The sequence below is a fragment of the Scomber scombrus genome, chromosome 17, assembly GCF_963691925.1.
Source record: "Scomber scombrus chromosome 17, fScoSco1.1, whole genome shotgun sequence".
Lineage (NCBI taxonomy): Eukaryota > Metazoa > Chordata > Actinopteri > Scombriformes > Scombridae > Scomber > Scomber scombrus.
In genome coordinates, this window is record NC_084986.1 from 22,269,127 (window position 1) to 22,289,185 (window position 20,059).

The 20,059-nt window shown below is 38.5% G+C and overlaps 1 protein-coding gene across 1 annotated transcript; it reads right to left on the reverse strand.

The window, feature by feature from the left end:
• Positions 1–1,758: 1,758 nt before the first annotated feature.
• Positions 1,759–20,059, reverse strand: rab10 (RAB10, member RAS oncogene family). Its single transcript, XM_062437234.1, has 6 exons — positions 19,347–20,059; positions 12,425–12,485; positions 8,592–8,730; positions 6,602–6,691; positions 4,049–4,150; positions 1,759–2,959 (listed from the first exon to the last, which is right to left on the reverse strand). The coding sequence occupies exons 1-6, from the start codon at positions 19,471–19,473 to the stop codon at positions 2,873–2,875; spliced, it is 606 nt and encodes a 201-aa protein (XP_062293218.1). The 5' UTR covers positions 19,474–20,059; the 3' UTR covers positions 1,759–2,872.

Below are 20,059 nucleotides of genomic sequence, written 5' to 3' on the forward strand. Positions count from 1 at the left end.
TTTAAAAAGAAACCACACACCTGAACATGTTATTCCAAATCAGTTTGAATGAGAACTAAATATACAAATATCTTTCAAATGAGATTATAACATCCCATTTGACACTCATCTGCTTAACTCTACTTAGTAATTGAGGGTAAAATAACATTTTCAGTATATCATTATATATATTATATGTTATACAAAAAAATCAAAGATTAGAGAAAAAGTCCAAAAACTGAAACACATTTGTGTATCAGAACTTTGTTTTTTCTTCTTTCCTCTCCCATTAATCATTTCACCACCTCTCACATGTATCTGCTGACCCTTTGGAGGGTCCCAACCCTTAGTTTGGGAACCACTGAACTAAACTAACTAAAGTCGTTTTTATAGTACTTTTTCCATCACTGATACTCACACTGTTGATCAAATCAGTGACCTGAGATACTTCATCCAGTGTTATGAGCTAACTTGGCTAACATGATTACAGCCTTCTACACTACAATCAATTCTTTCTTAATGAAACAGGACAACCACATGTATGACACTAATATTCCTTTATGTCCATTATACTGATGGCTGGGACAGTTAAAGGAACAGAGCCATCGTTAATGTTCATTACTTTCACCTGTGATTTTCCTGCTTAGCCGAGTAGAGGACTGTATCCTAATTATTCTCTAATTAGTCTCCACAACACATGATGGTGTTTTCCATGACCGTCTATTGTACACTACTCTTACACTGTGTTGTACGTATTAAGTATTTACTTTATAGGTCAAACTGATACTTGATGGACATTCAAATGACTCTACACAATGGCAAACAAGCTCAAAAGTGAGTATTCAGTAATTTGATATCTGCTATGATACTGGTCTATAGCCTTAATTATGTATTATTATAAAGTGAGGGAGTATGTTCCAGAATTTCAAAAATTTTTGTGAAGACAGTGTCACTTTAGGCCAGTGTTGGCATGTTTTGCCACCATGCAAGGTGCTATCTGACCACCGGAGAGAAATATGAGATTATGTGTCTTGCCCGAGGACACTTCTACATGTGGAATGAGGTGCGAGGGATTGAAACTCCACAGCCGCTGGTGCTGGGTTTTTTTTTGTGACATCTGTTCTCCTTTAATCAAAGACAATTTTTTTTTCCCCCATTGGGAGATGACAAAAAAATCAGAAATTGATTTTTCTAGGTCAAAGTTCAACAAATCTTTCAAGACCAGAAACACATTTTTTGATCTGGAGAAAAAGTATGTCTAACATCTCTTAATGTCCTTTTGTTTGCTTTTTATGCTTGTACAGGTTTTATTTTGTGTGTATGTGTATTTTTAGTTCAGTATTTTAAGTTCCACATTTAAAAAAAAAAAAAAACTAATTGTTTTCAGTTCTGTGACTGACATTATGTTCCTTTCTTTCCTACTGTGAGTGTCTGTTGATGTGAAAGCTGAGCTGCTGCATTATTACCCTACAGGGACAAATTAAATAGTAGTCAGGAACTGAGTTAAAGGAAAATTCAGATTTATTTCCCTGAAATGTAGCCATTGTGTCTCTGTGTAACACTAGGACTTGTGTAAAACCAACATTCATCAGGACTGGCTGTCAGCTTCCTGCTAAACACCTGTGAGAGTTAGACCAGTTGATACACGTTGTGTTCATGTTAACTGGGAAGTTTAGAAATCCACACTTCTTGGCACCGTGTTTCTCACCTGTAAGTATCATAGTGTCACCTGTTTTCATTATCTGAGACATGAAACTCCACACTTCAACAGCATTGAGGACAAACAAGTTAACTTAAACAAGCTTATTTTTAATGGATCTGCAAAATTGTTTGAATTTCCAAAGAGAACTTCTGTACCTCCCGCCCACAGTTACCCAGTGGCAAACGTTACACAACGTTACAGAAACGCTTCCAACCCAAAGAAATCTGCATGCAAGGAGAAAAAAAAAAAAAAAAAAAAAAAAAAAAAATCAACCCAAAAATAGAGGGGGAAAAAAAAGAAAACAAAAATCATATACAGATAAAAACAAAAACATCAATAAACAGGACATATAATGCCGTTCTCTTGGCTGGAGGAGAAATTCAAACGCTTCTGCTTCGGCTCGGCTCCGAAAGAGAGAGAGAGAGAGAGAGCCGCAGCTGACAGAATATTAAACTGTAATTTGATTGGGTGGATGTGGCTCCGCCCATCACACAGCCCCGCCCCTGTCTTCCATATAAGGCACAGGACAAAATAAACCCCCACATACAAAAGGAGCTAGCCACGCCTCTGTCACTTGATAACAAATTGTAAATGACCAAATACGGTTAGACAACAGAAAACCCCACTATGTGTACAAAATGTTAATCCTACATTTTCTCTTTTTTGTCTGATTTTATTTTATTTTTTAGACTTCTTCGACTGAAGGTGAGTGCTGTGGGTGGAAGGGGGTTGGGGTTGAGGGATAGTTGAGGAGGGAGGGAGAGGGGGTGAGGGTGTCCAACCAGGTGAGCTCAGGCAAAGAAAATATTAAAAATATGAGCTTGTCTTTTCACTCTTTTTTTCTTTTTCTTTTTTTTAACAACCTTTTAAAACAAATGACAAGAAACGTGACTGGATTTCTGTTTTTATCAGAAATAAAAATGATCATCAAATGGAGAGTGGAAGAATATGGGGTGGGAGGGAGGGGGGGAATGGTGTGGGTCGAGGTGGGTGGGGTGGGGAGGGATGGGGGGAATTAGACGAGTGAAGTGGTTTATTGTTTTTATTCTGATAAAGAGACAGAGTGTCAGTGTGCAAGAAAAACTCATGAGACAGGTTAGAGGGCGAGAGAGTTAGAGTTAGAGCAGTTAGAGAGAGAATATGTGTGTTTTGTGTTTGTGTGCGTTAGTGTGAGTGAAACAGAGGAGTTGTTCAACTGCAACACTTGCTCTTCCAGCCTGTGACTCCGCCTCCGCTGCTGATGTCGACATTTTCACTGTTGGGCTCTTTTACAGGCGTCTGTTGATGCACATAACACAAACACACACAGAGAGAAAAATGTGGATTAGAGGAAACTGATGATACAACGACTCTGTGTCACCTCAGGTGTTTATTTTTAATGAACGAGCCCTCCTCCCTCTGCAGCCAAGTTTCTATCCAAGTGTAGAGAGAGAAATGTACATTTCAATAGAATTTGAGGCTCTGTGGACTAAAATTGCCCAAAAAAAGGCTCAGATGTGAGTCTTAATCGAGCAGATTAATTTAATTGTTCACATATGTCAGCTGTCAGTCAAGTTGTTTGTAGTTTTATATGTTGATATTGAACTTGTATATTCATTTTATATTATGATTTTTTTGGTAATTTTTGTTACAGATAAATTCATTGGTTGAAATAAAGGTTTAGCACAATGGGACAGTACAATTATAGTAGCAAAAGGGCTTATTCTGTATTTAATATTTTTAATCAGTGGAAATAAAAACTAAATACAACTAAATAAAAATCTAACTTATATAAAATGTTAATATCCACCTAGAATTTAAAACGAATAAAGATGAAGTGCAAATCTTAACCAAATTTCCAGATGATCAAAGAAAATGCAAATAATTGTGTTTCCATAGTATAAGTGTACTTAAACTTGTATAAATTAGTGTAGTATAAATGTAGTACAAGTGTACTTAAACTTGTATAAATTAATGTAGTATATAAATAGTATAAGTGTACTTAAACTTGTATAAATTAGGGTAGTATAAATGTAGTATAAGTGTACTTAAACTTGTATAAATTAGGGTAGTATAAATGCAGTATAAGTGTACTTAAACTTGTATAAATGTAGTATAAGTGTACTTAAACTTGTATAAATTAGGGTAGTATAAGTGTACTTAAACTTGTATAAATTAGGGTAGTATAAATGCAGTATAAGTGTACTTAAACTTGTATAAATGCAGTATAAGTGTACTTAAACTTGTATAAATGCAGTATAAGTGTACTTAAACTTGTATAAATTAGTGTAGTATAAATGTAATTTAAGTGTACTTGTATAAATCAGTGTACTATAAGTGCACCAACACTTTGATAAATGAGTATAAATACACATTATACACACTGACCTTTCTGAGGATGTCTTCTGCTAACGTGAGGAAAGCCTTCTCGATGTTGATGTTAGCCTTAGCACTCGTCTCAAAAAACCTAATGCCGTGCTCCCTCGCAATCTGTGGAGGAGAAAGGAGGCCGTGTTAGAGCAAGGAGAGAGGAGACAGTTTACAGGGGGTCATCCAAAAATAAAGCGGCTGTGCAGAACAGAGATCAGGTGTCACTGCTTTCCACAAGTGCACACGCACCATTCTAGTCAGGTAAACTGTGTGTGTATGAGTAAGCAGATCTGTATCTGATGTTGCTAAATCTGCAGACTGACTAGCTACTGAAGCCAGAGCTCTTAAAGGCCCCCACAGACACACACACACACGTTTTCACTTGTTCTGGCAGATTAGATCTCTGCTTGGACTAAAATCGCACAGCGCTATGTTTGAGATTACATCAAATCAAACTCTACATACTAACAGGCCCTGGACAATATGCAAAACATTCCCCATCTGTTATTGGTGCTTCCATAGTGGGTAAAAATGGAAAATACTAAAGAAATGAACATCTGACTGCACAAATACATGAATTACAAGAATCTTAACAAACAACTAAATACATGAAGTCTGTGCAGGTATGATTTTGCTGCCAGTCCCTCAAAATGAGACTGGATAACATCAATTAGATTAATTGTATTTATTCTGTGGTCGCCCTTCAACGGTGACAAACCATTAAGAAAACACAAGTCTGACAACATATGAAAGACATGCTTCCAGTAGCAACACAAACACACAAACTAACATGTTAAAAGAGGATGTAAATGTAGCTCAGGAGCTTGCATAACCACTGGATTAAAAAATATATATAAATACAATCAATCAGCTGAAAATAAAAGCTAATAATACGTGGTGCATTATTTGAAAGACTTCTCTCGTGTCGATTAAAGTACAAACATGCATCAAAAAACTACATTTCCCAGCATATTGTGCATGTGAACCGTCAACAACATGAATTGCAGCCTAGATATCTATAACGACACATTTCAAGGACTATTTATTTCAAAATTATGATGAAGATGTTCATATACAGCAAATTCCTATACTGAGGATGAAGTGTTAATATAAACCTTAATATAAAACTTTTTTTTGATAGTGACTTAATTTTTTCTGATCATGAAATGATGCAAATTAGGCTCAATCTGACTAAATGTGCAACATGAGAAATATAACAGGGTGTATATTTCTTTGGTTTGTATAAAAGAGAATAACAAGTTTATCACTGCATGACCTCACCAGTGTGTGAAGGTGATGACAGCTGTGAAACATGGAGGGTGGAGATGTTTTGTGTTTCATTTCATTACAAACTTAAACCTCATTTCTTTGCCTTAACTTTCATTTAGTGTGTATTCTTTTCTCCTCTTAGGCCTCACAGCTGTTAGCGTTATCCTTTCAGTGTGTTGCTCTCATTGAATCTGTGAACCCTGGTACTTGTAGTCCAAATTTGTCCTGTTGATGAGCATAAAACTGCAAACGTTCTTATAACTGCTGCATTTCTTTAACCCTCTGTCGTTGTTTCTGTTCCCACAGGCCGGCGAGCTGCGAGAGTTTCTCTTCCTCTTTCTGTCTTCTTCCCGGTCTCCATGACGAAGACACTGTGTGGCTCAGGTCAGTGACACCTGAAGTCAGATCCTGATTCTTCACATATGTTTTTATATTGTAGTTTGTATATACTTTGATTTAGTTGCTTTGTTCTGTACATGGACACCTATTACACATCTGTCCCTCCTCAGCTGTTCTTCCTGGGCTTTCTTCCACATTGTTTCCCTTTCCTGAATGGAGGGTCTGTGGGCAGATGCCGTACAGACTGTAAAGCCCCCTGAGGCTAATTGTGATGTATGATGTTGGGCTTAACTTGAACGGGGGGTAAGCTCAGCTGATTAGAAAATAAGTTAGCAACTGGCAACTTGGTGATTATATGTAGCCAACGTTAAAGACGGAGCACACGAGGCTCAAACTGATTCCAGCTGCTTAAATCCAAACACTTTTAAGGACCTCTGTATTGCTCAGTAAATCAAAAATTCAAGCACTTTCAAGTACTTTCCAGAACTGTGGCAACCCTACAACACTAGTTATAAATCAATCACAAAGAAAACTCTTCAAAGTCCCACCTCTACAAGAAGCAGATCAACCGTCCAGCTGTTTTGAAACCTTTACACCTTCTACTGAGAACTCTTGCCTATTCAAAATACTAATTACACCCTGTACCTGCAACATATACTAGTCCAGAAATTCATTTTACATTGCAAAATAATTTAATTTAAACATTAAAACACAAAATTAACTGATATATTTGTTATTGTTTATCCAGAAGGTATTTTAATTTGAAGGCCTACGTCTCAACAAAGTGTATTATGTGAGTAGTTGTTGCTGCAATAAGCCTTCATGGCACGCAAAGACAAATAGCAGCTTACTGCACTTTCTATAAGGAGGCTGTTTGCAGTATTTTATAAGCTCCACCACACCGTAAACCTCCTATTGTGTTTTTTCTAACTTTCAGTGTTTAAAACAGCTGCACCATCTCACCTGCTCCCCCTTGGCTTTTGGTACGACCCTCTTGTCCTCCATGTCACACTTGTTGCCTAGCAGCATCCTCTCGACATCCTCGTTTGCGTGCTGAAAAGAAAAAAAAGATGAAGAAGAAAGATGAGAATTATATTACATTTTCAATCACTTAAACACACAGGCAGGTGATTAACAGGTTATCTATGAACATTTCAGAGCGTGTGACGTCCATTAGGGGGCAGACAGGCTGGGTGAGAGTATCACAGTCCGTTGATGATACACTACATTTAGTAATGATCATATCTGTCTATCTGAGAAGTGCCAGAACTGGTTGATAACTCCACTTAGCGCTCCGTGATCTAGACCGGTGGTTCCCCCGCAGAAGGCGCCATGAGATAAATCAGAGGGGTCTCAAGAGGATTAACAGGATACACAAACAAAAAGAAACACATTTTTAGACTTAACTCTCATATTAACTTTATTAGTCGAATGTTTCTGGATTATTTTACTCCTTTGATCCTCCATATTTAAATAAAACTATCTAATCACTTTCTTTTTGAATTGGTTACAACTTGTTTGCATAAGCCACCTGTGCTGAAGAGAAAGCCCTTATCTTTTCACTCAATACTCACTGACTGTACAGCCTGTAGAGCTGCCCTATACTGTGCTGTGCTGTGCTGTGCTGTAGTGTTGCTCATGTTAAATAAAGTACATTAATGTAGCTGCTTTGGGGTCAATTCTTAAAGTAAACATTCATATTTTCACTAATGCAACAGGTTAGATTTACAGCATTAGTCCTTTCTTTTGATATTGAATTGAATAAAAAATTGAATCAGGACCATTGTAATCTAATCCGATTCAGGATATGAGTGGTGATACCCAGCCCTACTTTTCACACGACTCTCCGAGTAGCAGAAATCCCTGCATCCTATTTGGCTTCTGTAACACTCTACAACAAAAGCCTCTCGCACAGAGGTTAGAGGAACGTTAGCGAGGTCGTAGCTTGCAGGAAAAACGTGTGTTTCCTCTCCTCCGTCGGACTCGGAGCTCTTTAAAAAAAGCGGCGGCCAGAGGAACATTCCGAGGCAGCATACCAAACAGAAGCGCGGCGCTTGGACGGTATGAACTAATGTGCTTCACTTCATAACAAACACTCTCCTACTGACTGAGCATGTGTGGTAATACAGATAATGAGTTATCAAATGTGATTGCTGTGTTTGATCTGGAATGGATTAGTATTGATTAAGATGGTAGAAAGCACAGAGTATAATATATCAGGCCTGAGTGGCGTCACTAAATGCTGTGTAGATGAGACTAGCTGCTTCGATGTTTACAGGCAAAAACTGAGCTTATGTGTGGCAGTTGTGTTCATGTTAAGTCAAAATACGTTAATACACAGCACATTTTATCTGGATTTATGCTGATTTTCTTCAGACAATGTCAGGATCATAAAAAAGAATGATTTTTATCATCGTGCAGCAGCTTCAGAATGAAAGCTGGCCAACAGGTTTATGTTTATGACCTGCAGTAAAATCACTATTTTATAAACTGGCTCTGTTGTCTTGATAACAGGAAACTAGGTAAAAGAGACTATATAGTGAATTTGGCTGCATTAAAACATAAGTGGAAACAGAGATGTGTGTTCAGGCAGAGGTTGAACAGGTTTTGGCAGAGTTTCTTGATTCGGCTGCAGCTGCCAGACACAGGCGGCAACTTTGTGTCTTCTCTAACTTTCTCTGCGATAGCTCTTTTTAAAAATGTTGATACAGCCGATGACAGAGCGCAGCCGCAGTCACAAAGCTGGATTTATGTCCGTTCTGCCAGGTGACATTGAGAGTGTAAAATAGTGTCTGTGCTACTGCTTCTCAGATGTTGGCTTTTGTGTTGTTGTTTTATATTTATCACTTATTCTTTGCAGCTAAGAGGAAAAAAGGAGAGCTGAAAAAATAGCACAAGCACAACGTTCACATAAAGTTCAGGATCTTTTACTGACAAGGTTTTTTAGTCTCACCTCATCAATGTTGCGCAGCCATTTGCTGATGTTTTCAAAGCTCTTGGCGTTGGTGATGTCGTAGACCAGCATGATGCCCATGGCTCCTCTGTAGTAGGAGGTGGTGATGGTGTGGAACCGTTCCTGGCCCGCTGTGTCCCTACACACACACACACACACACACACACACACACACACACACACACACAGAGAGAGGGAGAGAGAGAAACACATATTTAATTTCTTTGTTCTCTTGGATTTAGTCCATCGCTGAAAAACAAACAATAAATGGTTCAGTAACTATGATTTTTACTGTATCATAGCTGAAAGCAGCCACGCCTGCAGGATTTGACAGTTGTTGATTGATACTAATGACTCGACAATTACTTCATAAAGATGCTGAGATTTCAGGCAAATCACACATTTCAGTTACAGATGCTAAAAAGCTTTGTTCAACCCAAAAAGCAAACAGGTGTACTATTATTCTGATATTTGGCACTGAGATACATTAGCTCTGTATTTCTGGTAGAGCCCTACTCACAAAATAATGACTACATCATTTATGATTCTTACAGGCCAACATAAAGTGTGCCAAAGACGTGTCATGTTGTTATAATGATAAGATATCCCTTCATTTTTCCCACAGTGGGGGAATTTACATTTCATTTTGGTAACCAATACAGGTAGATAAAAGTGTAATTATTTAAAAGGACCAGTGTATAGAATTTAGTGGCATCTACCCTCTCCCTCCCCATCCAAGCATGTACAATCTCTGTTGGTCACAAACTGACAAAAAACATCCAAGGCCCTCTGTAAAGCCAGCGATTGGTTTGTCTGTGTTGGGCTACGGAGAAACATGACGGTGACCAGGAGATTATACACTAATTAAAAACATACTTATAAATATTACATTCCATTTCTGCCAATTGAGCCCCCTTAATGGTACACATTGCTCCTCTAATGCCCCATTAGCACATCTCTGACTCTGATCAGAAAGTCTGTTTTAAGGTCCAGAGGAACTATTTGAAATCAAACCTGTGCTGCATTTAAGAAGTCTGCTAAATCTTACGAGCAAACTCCACCGCAGGCTAACAGTGTTCCTCACACGTCTGCAGCAGCATGCACCTCAACTATGATTTTTTTCCTATGGAGGGGAAACCCTGCCAACATCCATCTATCACTGGTGATACAGAAACAGAGGAGGAAGAGGCACACATCAGCAAACTCAAACACTATCGTACTACGTTACGTTCGGCAGCTTTTGTTCAAAGTGCTGAGCGTGACCACACCTTCAAAAGCTCTGCTGCACAGTGAAGATTAATTCCAGATATGATGTGTTGGGCAGGAAGAGCAGAAAGGAGAAATACATTCAGCCACAGAAGAGGCTTAATGGACAGTTTCTGATCCAATCACATCAAAATTATGACTTAATACTATAAATTACACATGATGCTGAGAATTTTTTATGCTCTATTGATGAGAAGAGCTGCAACGATTAATCAATTAGTTGCCAACTATTAAATTAATCACAAGCTGCTCTGATAATTGATTCATCAGTTGGAGTCACTTTTGAGGGGGAAAATTCAAAATTTTCTGATTCCAGCCCCTCAAATCTGAATATTTTTTGTCGTCAAAAATCTCTCATCTTTCACCATTTTCTTACATTTTATGCACAAAACTAATCGATTACTTAAGAAAATAATTGACAGATGAATCGATGAAAATAATAGTAAGTTGTATTTATTTACCCTCCACATTATGCTATTATAGCTGCATCTCATCTTTTTTTTTTTATACTACCATCTTTTTTATCTGGTTGTCATGTTTGTATTTGTCTTTAAAGCACCTGTAATCTCATTATATGTCAAATATAATGACGATAAAGCTTTCTATTCTATTCTTTTGTATTGTAGCCCCAGGTTGTACTATACATACCTCTATAGTATTGTATATACATACATTACAAACTCTGATTCATGTGAAAAGACAGGATGAGTAAGAAAGTAAGGCTGCCCCAACAGTCAAACCTACTAACTGATTTATTGACTCATCTACTAGACAGGATTGCATATTTGAATTGTTATGATTGACTTTCTAAATATCATTATTATTCATATTCCTCATGTGTCATGTCTGTGTTTTGTTTGGCAGTAGAGAGATGAGAACAACATACCACAACATACACTGTGTAACAACTTTAAAAGTCACATCTGGAGCTGCAACTAAAGCTTATCATTGATTCATCTGATTATTGTTCTCTTATTTTAGGGCTGCAATGATTAGTGAATTGTCAGAAATTTAATCAGAAACTGTATCAGTCATTTTTAACGACTACAGCAAATATTCACTGGTAGCAGCTGTCACATTATGATGATAAGCCTCTTTATATCATACATGGAAGTAAAGTGAATAGTAAAGTGACAGACTATATTTTCTTCTGACCATAAGGCCAAAAAAGCTGCCAATTCATTTTCTGCTGATTGATTAGTCAATTAATAAACACATGTGTTCATCTCTACTTCCATCTGTATATTAACATCTTCAGTACTGTAACAAACCTGAGGATGCCTTTCACTGATGCTATTCTTTCTGATGTGTGGACTTTATCACGGAGCAGAGGGTGTGGACGTTCAAGTGTCTCGTCTGATAGATAACATTCAACATGAAAGCACGTCTCTTTCCAGAGAAAGAGACATTCACCTCATCATAAAAAATGCCTCTGTATCAGTTACAGTGCTTTTCTTGTTTCATTTGACGACGACAAGTGAAAATAAGTTAATCTTTATAAGCCTGACTAATCAAAAACTAACTGAATTTCACACTGCAGCTTGAACTGAAACTGTAAAATAGTTCTGATCTTAGAAATAATAGTTTGATAAAATCATCTTAACTCAGGATGCATTTATTAGCTTTCCCATGATCGTCAGTTCAATTCTTCATTAAATAAGAGCTCTGAAGTGCTGCCCAATATTTTATCTTTGGGAACTGGACTGTTATTGGACAGAATGAGACATCTGAAGTGGTCATGCTCTTTATATTTATAGTCGTCACTTTTAACGATTATCTGATAAATAATAGACCAAACAATCTAAATCATTAACTGACTTTTGGGAAAGGTTAAGAGATAATGTTAGTTGCAGGCTAATATACAATCTAATTAATCTAACCTATGAATTAGAGTTTCAGTGTGTGTGTTTAATAGAGTTGCAATGATTAGTTGATTAGTTGAACATCAGAAAATGACTTAGCAGTTATTTTGATAATAAATTAATCGCTTCTGTCATTTTTCAAGCAAAAAAATATTTGACAGTTCCAGTTTCTCAAATGTTGTTTTTTCTTTTAGACCTAAGCAGTCTAAACACATCACCATGACCTCTGAGAAACTTGACAAACTGCCAATTCTTCACATTTTCTTTAACATTTCATTGTCTAAATGATTAATTAACAGTTGAAAACAATGGTGAGTTGTAGTCCTGCTGTTTTAATGTATTGTAACAAAAAAAAAGAAAAAGGAAAAAAAAAGGAAGCTGTGAAAATCTGCCTGTTCCAGTTGAGGAGGAGGGAGGGGGGGAAGCAGCAGTTGTGGACTCGGATGATAACCCCGCAGCAGACCTCTTGATGGACTGATGACCATTTCCTGTTCCAGCATATTTCTCGGCTTGTGGGAGGTTTGTCCAACAGATGTTTGGCTATGATGTAACGAAGGCGCGAAAGAGGCTGAACTCAAGAGATGATTCTTATGGAGTCGCTGTAGTTTTTCTGCTTGGATACGTGTGGAGCCTCGACGTGGGCACACACACAAACACACACACAAACAGTAAAAAGACACATATCATTACAGAGAACTGACTCACCAGATCTGTAGTTTGATCTTCTTTCCTTGTAATTCAACAGTTTTGATCTTGAAGTCTATTCCTGTAAAATAAACACACAAAAAAACACGTAAGTAAGCTATGAAAAAATATATCCACTCCTCTTTCTGACAATAGCAAGAGAGACATCCACAGCCAGCCACAGAGAGGTGTGTGTGTGTGTGTGTGTGTGTGTGTGTGTGTGTGTGTGTGTGTGTGTGTGTGTGTGTGTGTGTGTGTGTGTGTGTGTGTGTGTGTGTGTGTGTGTGTGTGTGTGTGTGTGTGTGTAGGGAAATGGAAAGTGAGTGACAAGTGTTTCCGTCGCAGAGACAATAACATTATGTCTTCCTGATTCTGCAGTGTCATGCCAGGACCTTGAGGGCCCCGTCGTCAGCAGGCAGCTGTGATATATGCAGCTGGCTCGCGACGCCCGCGCAAAAACACACAAATCAGGTTATTGGGAGAAAATCGGGTTAAGGAGGGCGGACCGAGACTCCGCGGTAAACTTATTAGCGTAAAAAGTGTGAGATAGTTTTGAACGGCGGCTCGGCTGGTGGGTTTTAGTTAGGGATGATTAATGGGAAGCTGCAGCCTTGAGTTTCTTTTTCTTCCTTCTTGGATTGGAGCTGACTAATGGTGCAGTCAGAAGACACACACTCAGTTTTTCCTGTGTGTGCATGTTTCTGAGTTTTGACAATTAAGCAACACACTTATTTTAGTTTCTGTGTTAGTTGGATTTGATTATATACATTTTCTTGACCTGCTGTTTTAAATATTTTACTGTGTTTGTCATCTCCTTTAAAATCTTTATTTTCTTTAAAACTGACACTTCCTGAAACAAGCTGCAACCCTGTTAATGAACTTCAGGGTTTCTGGCACCACAAAACTATTGTTTGCTTTTATTAACATTTTTCAAAATTAGACAATCTGATTAATACCAGCCGCTGGTGAAATTTAGACAAATAATCCTAATTAGAAGGATTAGGGTTGTTTATTGAATCGGTTTGCTTGATCTTTCTATTGTCTTGACAAGGCAATTATTTTTCAATTTGTCTAGAAAATGGCAAAAAAAAGGTTTAAAAAATGTCCAGCAAAGTTTTTCCAGAGTCAATGACGACATCTTCAAATTCCTAGTTTTGTCCGACCAACGCTCCAAAACTCAAACTAATTGAATTTACCAAAATACGACTAAAATAACTGCAAATATTCACCCTTACAAAGCTGGAACTTTCTGTCAAAAATACCAAATCGACCAATCAGCTAACAGCCTGATCCCTACTGTAAATCTTTCACTGTAAAACAACCAGGATTATCATTTCTTGTCATGCTCATAAAACCATATATGGCAACAGTATTTTGAAAAAAGCTGATTCATCACAGTTTATTTTCCTGCTTTTGGCCTTTAAAGTGGTGTTTTCCTGTTAAATACTGAGCTGTCAAGTTCAGCTCTGGTCGCGAGTTGTGGTTGGTTTAAAAAGTCCCAGAAACAGCTGTGCTCTAGGTGGGGCCAGCCCATAGAATAATGAAGCCACCGGCTGCCAAAGTGTGACTCACTACATATCAAGTACACCCCAGAGAGAGAAAGAGACAGAGATGGAGGGAGGGAGGTAAAGATATAGTCGGGTAGGAACAAAAAAAGAAGTTTTACAAATGCTTTAAAAACATTAAAACACAAGTGATACTTGCATCAAATATTTGGATTAATAAAGTAAAAGTTGATATATGTTCTGGACAACTTTTACTAAATGTTGAGCTGTCAAAATAAGGCTCATTTGGTGTGATGTCATATTTGTGTGTTGCTAGTGAGGCGTAGAAACACTTGAGTGGATCTGTTTTTTTCCTTGTGGGGTTCACTGGCAACTTGTCAAGAAACTATGTGTATTGTGTAATCCCACATTTACCCAATCACTGGAAAAGAAAGGGTTTCACTCCTCCTGATGAAAAACAACACTCTCCATGAAAAGGAGAATGTAGAATCGGACGTCTTAAAAAGGGAGAGTACGGAGGTTTATAACCCGGCTTTCTTTTTCTTTTCTTTTTTAAATCCCGGAGGAACCGTTCCTTCCACGAGTATGAATTCCGACTACGTCTGCCGTCGTCTCGCCAATTTCCATTTCTAAAAATTCACAATGTGCGTTTGTGGAATTTCGGATCATGACATTATGAGGATTCGGCGGCTCTTAATATGCGTAACCTCTAATACACTGGAGAGACGGGACGCACAGAGGATTGGAAATGAGCATGAGTGAGTGATGAGAGATGAGAGAGGAGAGGAGAGGAGAGGGGGGTTTCCGGTAGGGGTATTTTTGAGAAGCAGCTGTGCGTCTCTGTCTCCAAAGGTATGAGTAGTGTGTCAGAGGAAGAACACACTCCTGTTTCACATGTCCTGCTTCTGCCGGCTCGTCCTCGGGGCTCTTGTTCCCTTCACACATTCAGGTTTAGACAGAGAGCTGCATCTGATTAGTGTGTGTGTGTGTGTGTGTGTGTGTGTGAGTGTGTGTGCGTGCGTACTTTAATACAAGCTTTGACACCGTTGGGTAAGATGGATTCTTGCAGTGTTGTGACCACATGCTTTTTATTTGCTGCGTTTGTTGCATCGACAAATGACTGAGCAGAGAGATGAAACCGCTAATCATAGAGAGGCAAAAGTCCATCACACACTGAGAGACTTCTGTTGATAGTTCTTAAGCTCATATTTAGTCAATAAGTGAAGCTGCCCTGAATTCAACTAGTCAAACTACAACTAAACTGGTCAAAACTATTAAAAAAATGACCTAGTCCAGCTTTTCTGTATCTTATATGATAGGAAATTGAACATCTTTGTGTTTGTAAGTCATTTAAAGATGTCATTTACTCAATTCAAATAATCAGCATACTGATTCATGATTAAATTGTTTTTTTTTTATTGCATACGTACATGGCGGCTGGGTTTATGCCTGACTTTAAAGTTATATTGCACATCCCATGCAAAGCGGGTATGAATACTGTCACTCGACATGTTTCTCCAAGTTGTTGAAGTCGGTTATAAAGTTGTGAGAAACATATGCACAAACTACCAGATAACCACTGTGTGATGCACTTAATACAAAATACCCAATGAGGTGCGTTCAGTGTTGGCTAAGTTAATCAGAGTTTATAGCATCAAACTGATCTGCATTGACAGTAGTGAGAAGGGATGTTGTCATTGTGTTCGAGTTATTATAGTCAGACATTAAAGTAACATATACTGTAAGATTATATGTACAGTAAGCATACATATTTCCTTTCTTTATATTTTATGCGTTGTGTTTGCTCAACAGATGAATATGTTATAAGATCAGTGAATGCAACTACATTTACATTAATGTTCAATGTTAACTGTTTAATAAATATCATTATACAGTATATTTAGGCTAATAGTTATCCCTCCTGTTGTCATCGGGTCAATTTTGACAAGAGGACAACAGGCGTTAAATTAAAAAATGAAGCATCATTTCATTTAAATAAGGCCTATTGACCATAATTTGCAAAAAAATGTGTGTAAAACCCAAGACCCAAGAGGACAAAAGTTGCATAGTCAGCGGGAAGACAACAGGAGGATTATGCCAAGAATCTGTAAATGCTTGGACAAGAAACCTTGATATGATATGATATGATATGATATGATAGTGATGAACCCAAGTAAGTATTGTGAAATTCAATGCAGCATTTAAATACAAATAGTAACATTTTTTATATAAAACCCAGCTTGCTGTTCCATTTCTCATGCATTTGAACTGGGGGGAAAACTGTCAATATGTTTGCCCTGCATTATCATCAACCGGTAAGCTGATCAAATATCCTTTTACCGCACGGCAAGCACACTACTGGAAAGGGTCTGGCCTTCACAAGAAGTAAAACAAGCTCTTTACTTTTCCTGGCAGTCAGTATGTCTACTTGGGAAGGGCCGTATCTAAAAATCTATATCAGAATAACGTCACATACTCGTTTGTTGTTAACGCTCCTGTTGAAAAGCTGAAAGCTCAGGTTTTACATGTGCTGCTGCTGCATCGCGCTTTGTTTTGAACACAGATGTAGAACAAAGACAAGAGAAGCAGAATGGCATCGCAGCTTTTTATGGGAACACTTTAACACTAACCCTGCAGACATGAGCACAATTACACCTATAAAGTCAGTATCTCTGCACTTTAGATTCACATGAGCTCGGGTGGAAACCTCAGCAAGTGAACACTTCCTAAGCTATATAATAGAGACGAATGTCAAGGACACTTTCAGTTTAAGTGATGTGACCACTTGTTTCTGATCAGGTTGATACTTTAAATGATTCACTAACTAACTTGCACATTTGTCCTACATTTATTTCAGTGTGAAAGAAAACTGCATGTTCACAGTAACGATGGTACGACAATGTGAACCTCGCTTAAACAAGGTCAATCTCCTACAGACTGTAAACCACAAACCACAACATGAACTGCAGGGTGAAACAGGTGCCTTTGAAGCTTCTCCTAAAATCTACCTTTACACTACATAAACAGTATTTCTTAATGTGAGCCCTGGCTGCTGTTGCAAATGCTTACAAGTACTGAAATACTTGACTTACTAACCAAACCTGGCAGGAAGAGCACCGCTGCAGGAGCAAAGGTTACTGCCGAGCTTTAACAGCTGGAGAACATGTAAGTCTGCAGCTGACCGTCATCACACATCTTCTTCCTGAACTGACTCAACTGGAAGAGATATAACACGATGATCTGAACTCAAATAAGGCAGATAATGTAACAACAGACACACATTAGACTGACTGCAAGACAAAATATCTGCACCATAAAGAAATATATATGGGTGTGTGTGTCTGGGTGTGAGACACAGAGAGCTTGACAACAGAGAGCTGCTTCATCGCTGCACCTCAACAAATCTAATCTAGCCTGGATGCCAACGGGAACACTGCTGCCCATTATGGCCGTGTGTTCTTAGGCGTACGGTCAGGAGGAGCCGTCGTCAACACTCGAGTTACTAAGAAGCGGGGCTTGACATTAAAGCTCCAATCAAGAGATCAAGGATATAAAAGCGCAGCAAACAAGTCAGCCGCGAGCCGCTCCTGTAAAACACGTCTAACGTTACGTTATTACTCAGCAGTGATGTTAAGCAACAGGGGTAAACGGAGCCTTGGTCTGGGCCGTGCGGGGATTTGACATAGTTTGACACTTGACTCATGTGAGCGTGATGTTGGACGCATGCGTAGAGGACGGAGCGGAGGGGAGAGGGGGGAGAAGAAGAAAAGCTCATGATGCCACCATGATGAATTGTTTATGGTTCTGGTTCGAGCAGCAGTGGAAAGTAACAAAGCACATGTACTCCACTGCTGTACTTAAGAATACTTTTTTTTCAATTATTATAGATGTGCCTGTAGTGATTTTCTTTTTCATTTTATGGCACTTCATACTTTAACTCTACTACATTTCAAGGGAGAACACAGTGCTTTTTATGCTACTGAACTTATGCGACACTTATAGTTACACTGCATATTCAGATGTTACACACAAAGCACATGAAGGTCTTATAATAGATGACAATTTTCTCTAGATCAGACAAAACCACCAGCCGCTACCACATCTAACCGATGCTCACACATTAATGTGTCAGTAATGACAGCTCAGACACAAAAAATTCTGCCTGATAACTACTTTTACTATTGATACTGAGTGAGTGAAGTCTGCGACTAACAATTACTTTCATTAAAGATTCACTGATTGTTTTTTGCATTAAGCGATTGGCTGTTAAGTCATTCAAATGTCAAAAAGTAATTCATTACCCAGAAGCAAAGATAACATCTTCAGATATCTTTTCCCTGTGACTAACAGTCCCAAACCCCAGAGACCTTTAGTTATAATGATGTAAAATACACATGTCATGTAAAATTACTGGAGCCAGAAGTTTTGTTGTATCATTTGCTTAAAAAATCACTGACTTGATTAATCATTGATTAAAATTTCTGCAGATCAACAAATTGATTAACTGCATCAGCTCTACTTTAAATGCACTTTGTTGAGAATACATTTTTAAGTCTTATTTTGATGGCAGGACTTTTACTTGAAATTAAACATTTCTATAACCTAATATTACAACTTTTTATGCAAATAAAATATGTAAATAACTCTGCTTTTGGGGGGGGGCTTTACTTGAGTGGTGTGTATATCTGCTTCAGGGATTTGTTTCTATACTTACTTACTCCATAATTATTACTCAAAATTAAGTATGATCTTAACATCTATGCTGATATTGAGATGTCAATGCCTGTTATCTTATGTAAGATACTTTTACCTATACTTAAACATGTCTATACTCTGATATTATGAGTTTCATATAAGATGTAAGATGTAAGACTTAACATGTAAAAGATAATAGACGTCTTCCACCTCCTGCTTTTTTGGGGGCTTTACTTGAGTGGTGTCTGTAACAAGTAGAAACAATATACCTAACATTCAGGGATTTGTTTCCATACTTCATTGATCATCAAAATGATGCCTGTTCTTGACAAACTCCTGATAATATGTGTTGATAATGAGATCTTAAAGCCTGTCAGTTACATGGCACGGCCCTGAACTGCTACTAGCCTTAGTTAGCTCACTGGATTCAACTTGACAGCCATTCCTCTGGCATCTGAACCGGTTATTCTTGCCATTACTTGGCAGGCTGACCCAAAAATCATAGTCATGTTTTGTTACAAAGGTCGCAGTCAGTTGTAGAAGGGTTGATGAAGGGGTTTAATTAAGAGCTTGAAAAGCTGCACAAACTAGCCTTGCAGCTAACCTGTGCAGGCCTAGTGCACGCTGATGTCCTGCCTACCATTTCCAGCTGCAGGGTAGAGCTGTCAAACGAAGTCCCCCAGAAAACACCCGTAACAAAATACGCCATCCACCCACCAAATATGGACCCGGACTCCTCTTACCTATGGTGGAGATGAAGGTTGTGTTGAAGGCGTCGTCAGAGAAGCGGAACAGCACACAGGTCTTCCCCACGCCCGAGTCTCCGATCAGAAGCAGCTTGAACAGCAAGTCGTACGTCTTCTTCGCCATTGAAAAAACTGCTTGTATTCACCCAGACAGATACACAAAAAAATGGATAACCTAGCAACGCCTTTGTGAAGTCTAAAGCCAGCTCCTTAGCCAACTGGACCAACCACCCCGCTTTTTCTTGGCTGTTAACAGTTAACAATCTGGGATTTGTTGATTAGCTTGGCGAGCTAGTCGGATAAATACCACCCCAAAATAACGCGCCCGAAACACCGTCAAGTTATGTATCCCAAAGCCCGACTGGTTTCCCCCTGTTTACAGCATGAGAACAGAAAGCAAAAAAAAATAAGGCTCTCCTCCCCGTGTGATTCCTCTTTTCCACTCTTTCTTTTCTCCCACACAGTCGGGACAAAATGGCTCCTCTCTCTCTCTTTTACCGACTCACTCTTTCTTCAAACTATAACGGCGAGCTACTTCAAATTCTTGGCACACCCCGTCATTACCAAGAGCCCCGCCACCAGCTCGACCGAGATGAATTTTGGGGAAAAGACGTGAAAGTGTGTCAAAATTCACCGACTGCTTGGAGTTATTTCGCCTTTTTTTTCTGGAGAGATTAGAGCCGAAATACAGACGACCGCCGTCGCCTTCG

Bases quoted from the DNA above. Each gene is read 5' to 3' on its own strand.
- rab10 (XM_062437234.1), bottom strand. From the start codon at position 19,473: ATGGCGAAGAAGACGTACGACTTGCTGTTCAAGCTGCTTCTGATCGGA. The intron at 12,486-19,346 runs GTAAGAGGAGTC...TTTATTTTACAG, and splicing joins AACCTTCATCTCCACCATAG to GAATAGACTTCAAGATCAAA. The intron at 6,692-8,591 runs GTGAGACTAAAA...TTTTCTTTTCAG, and splicing joins GGCTGCGCAACATTGATGAG to CACGCAAACGAGGATGTCGA.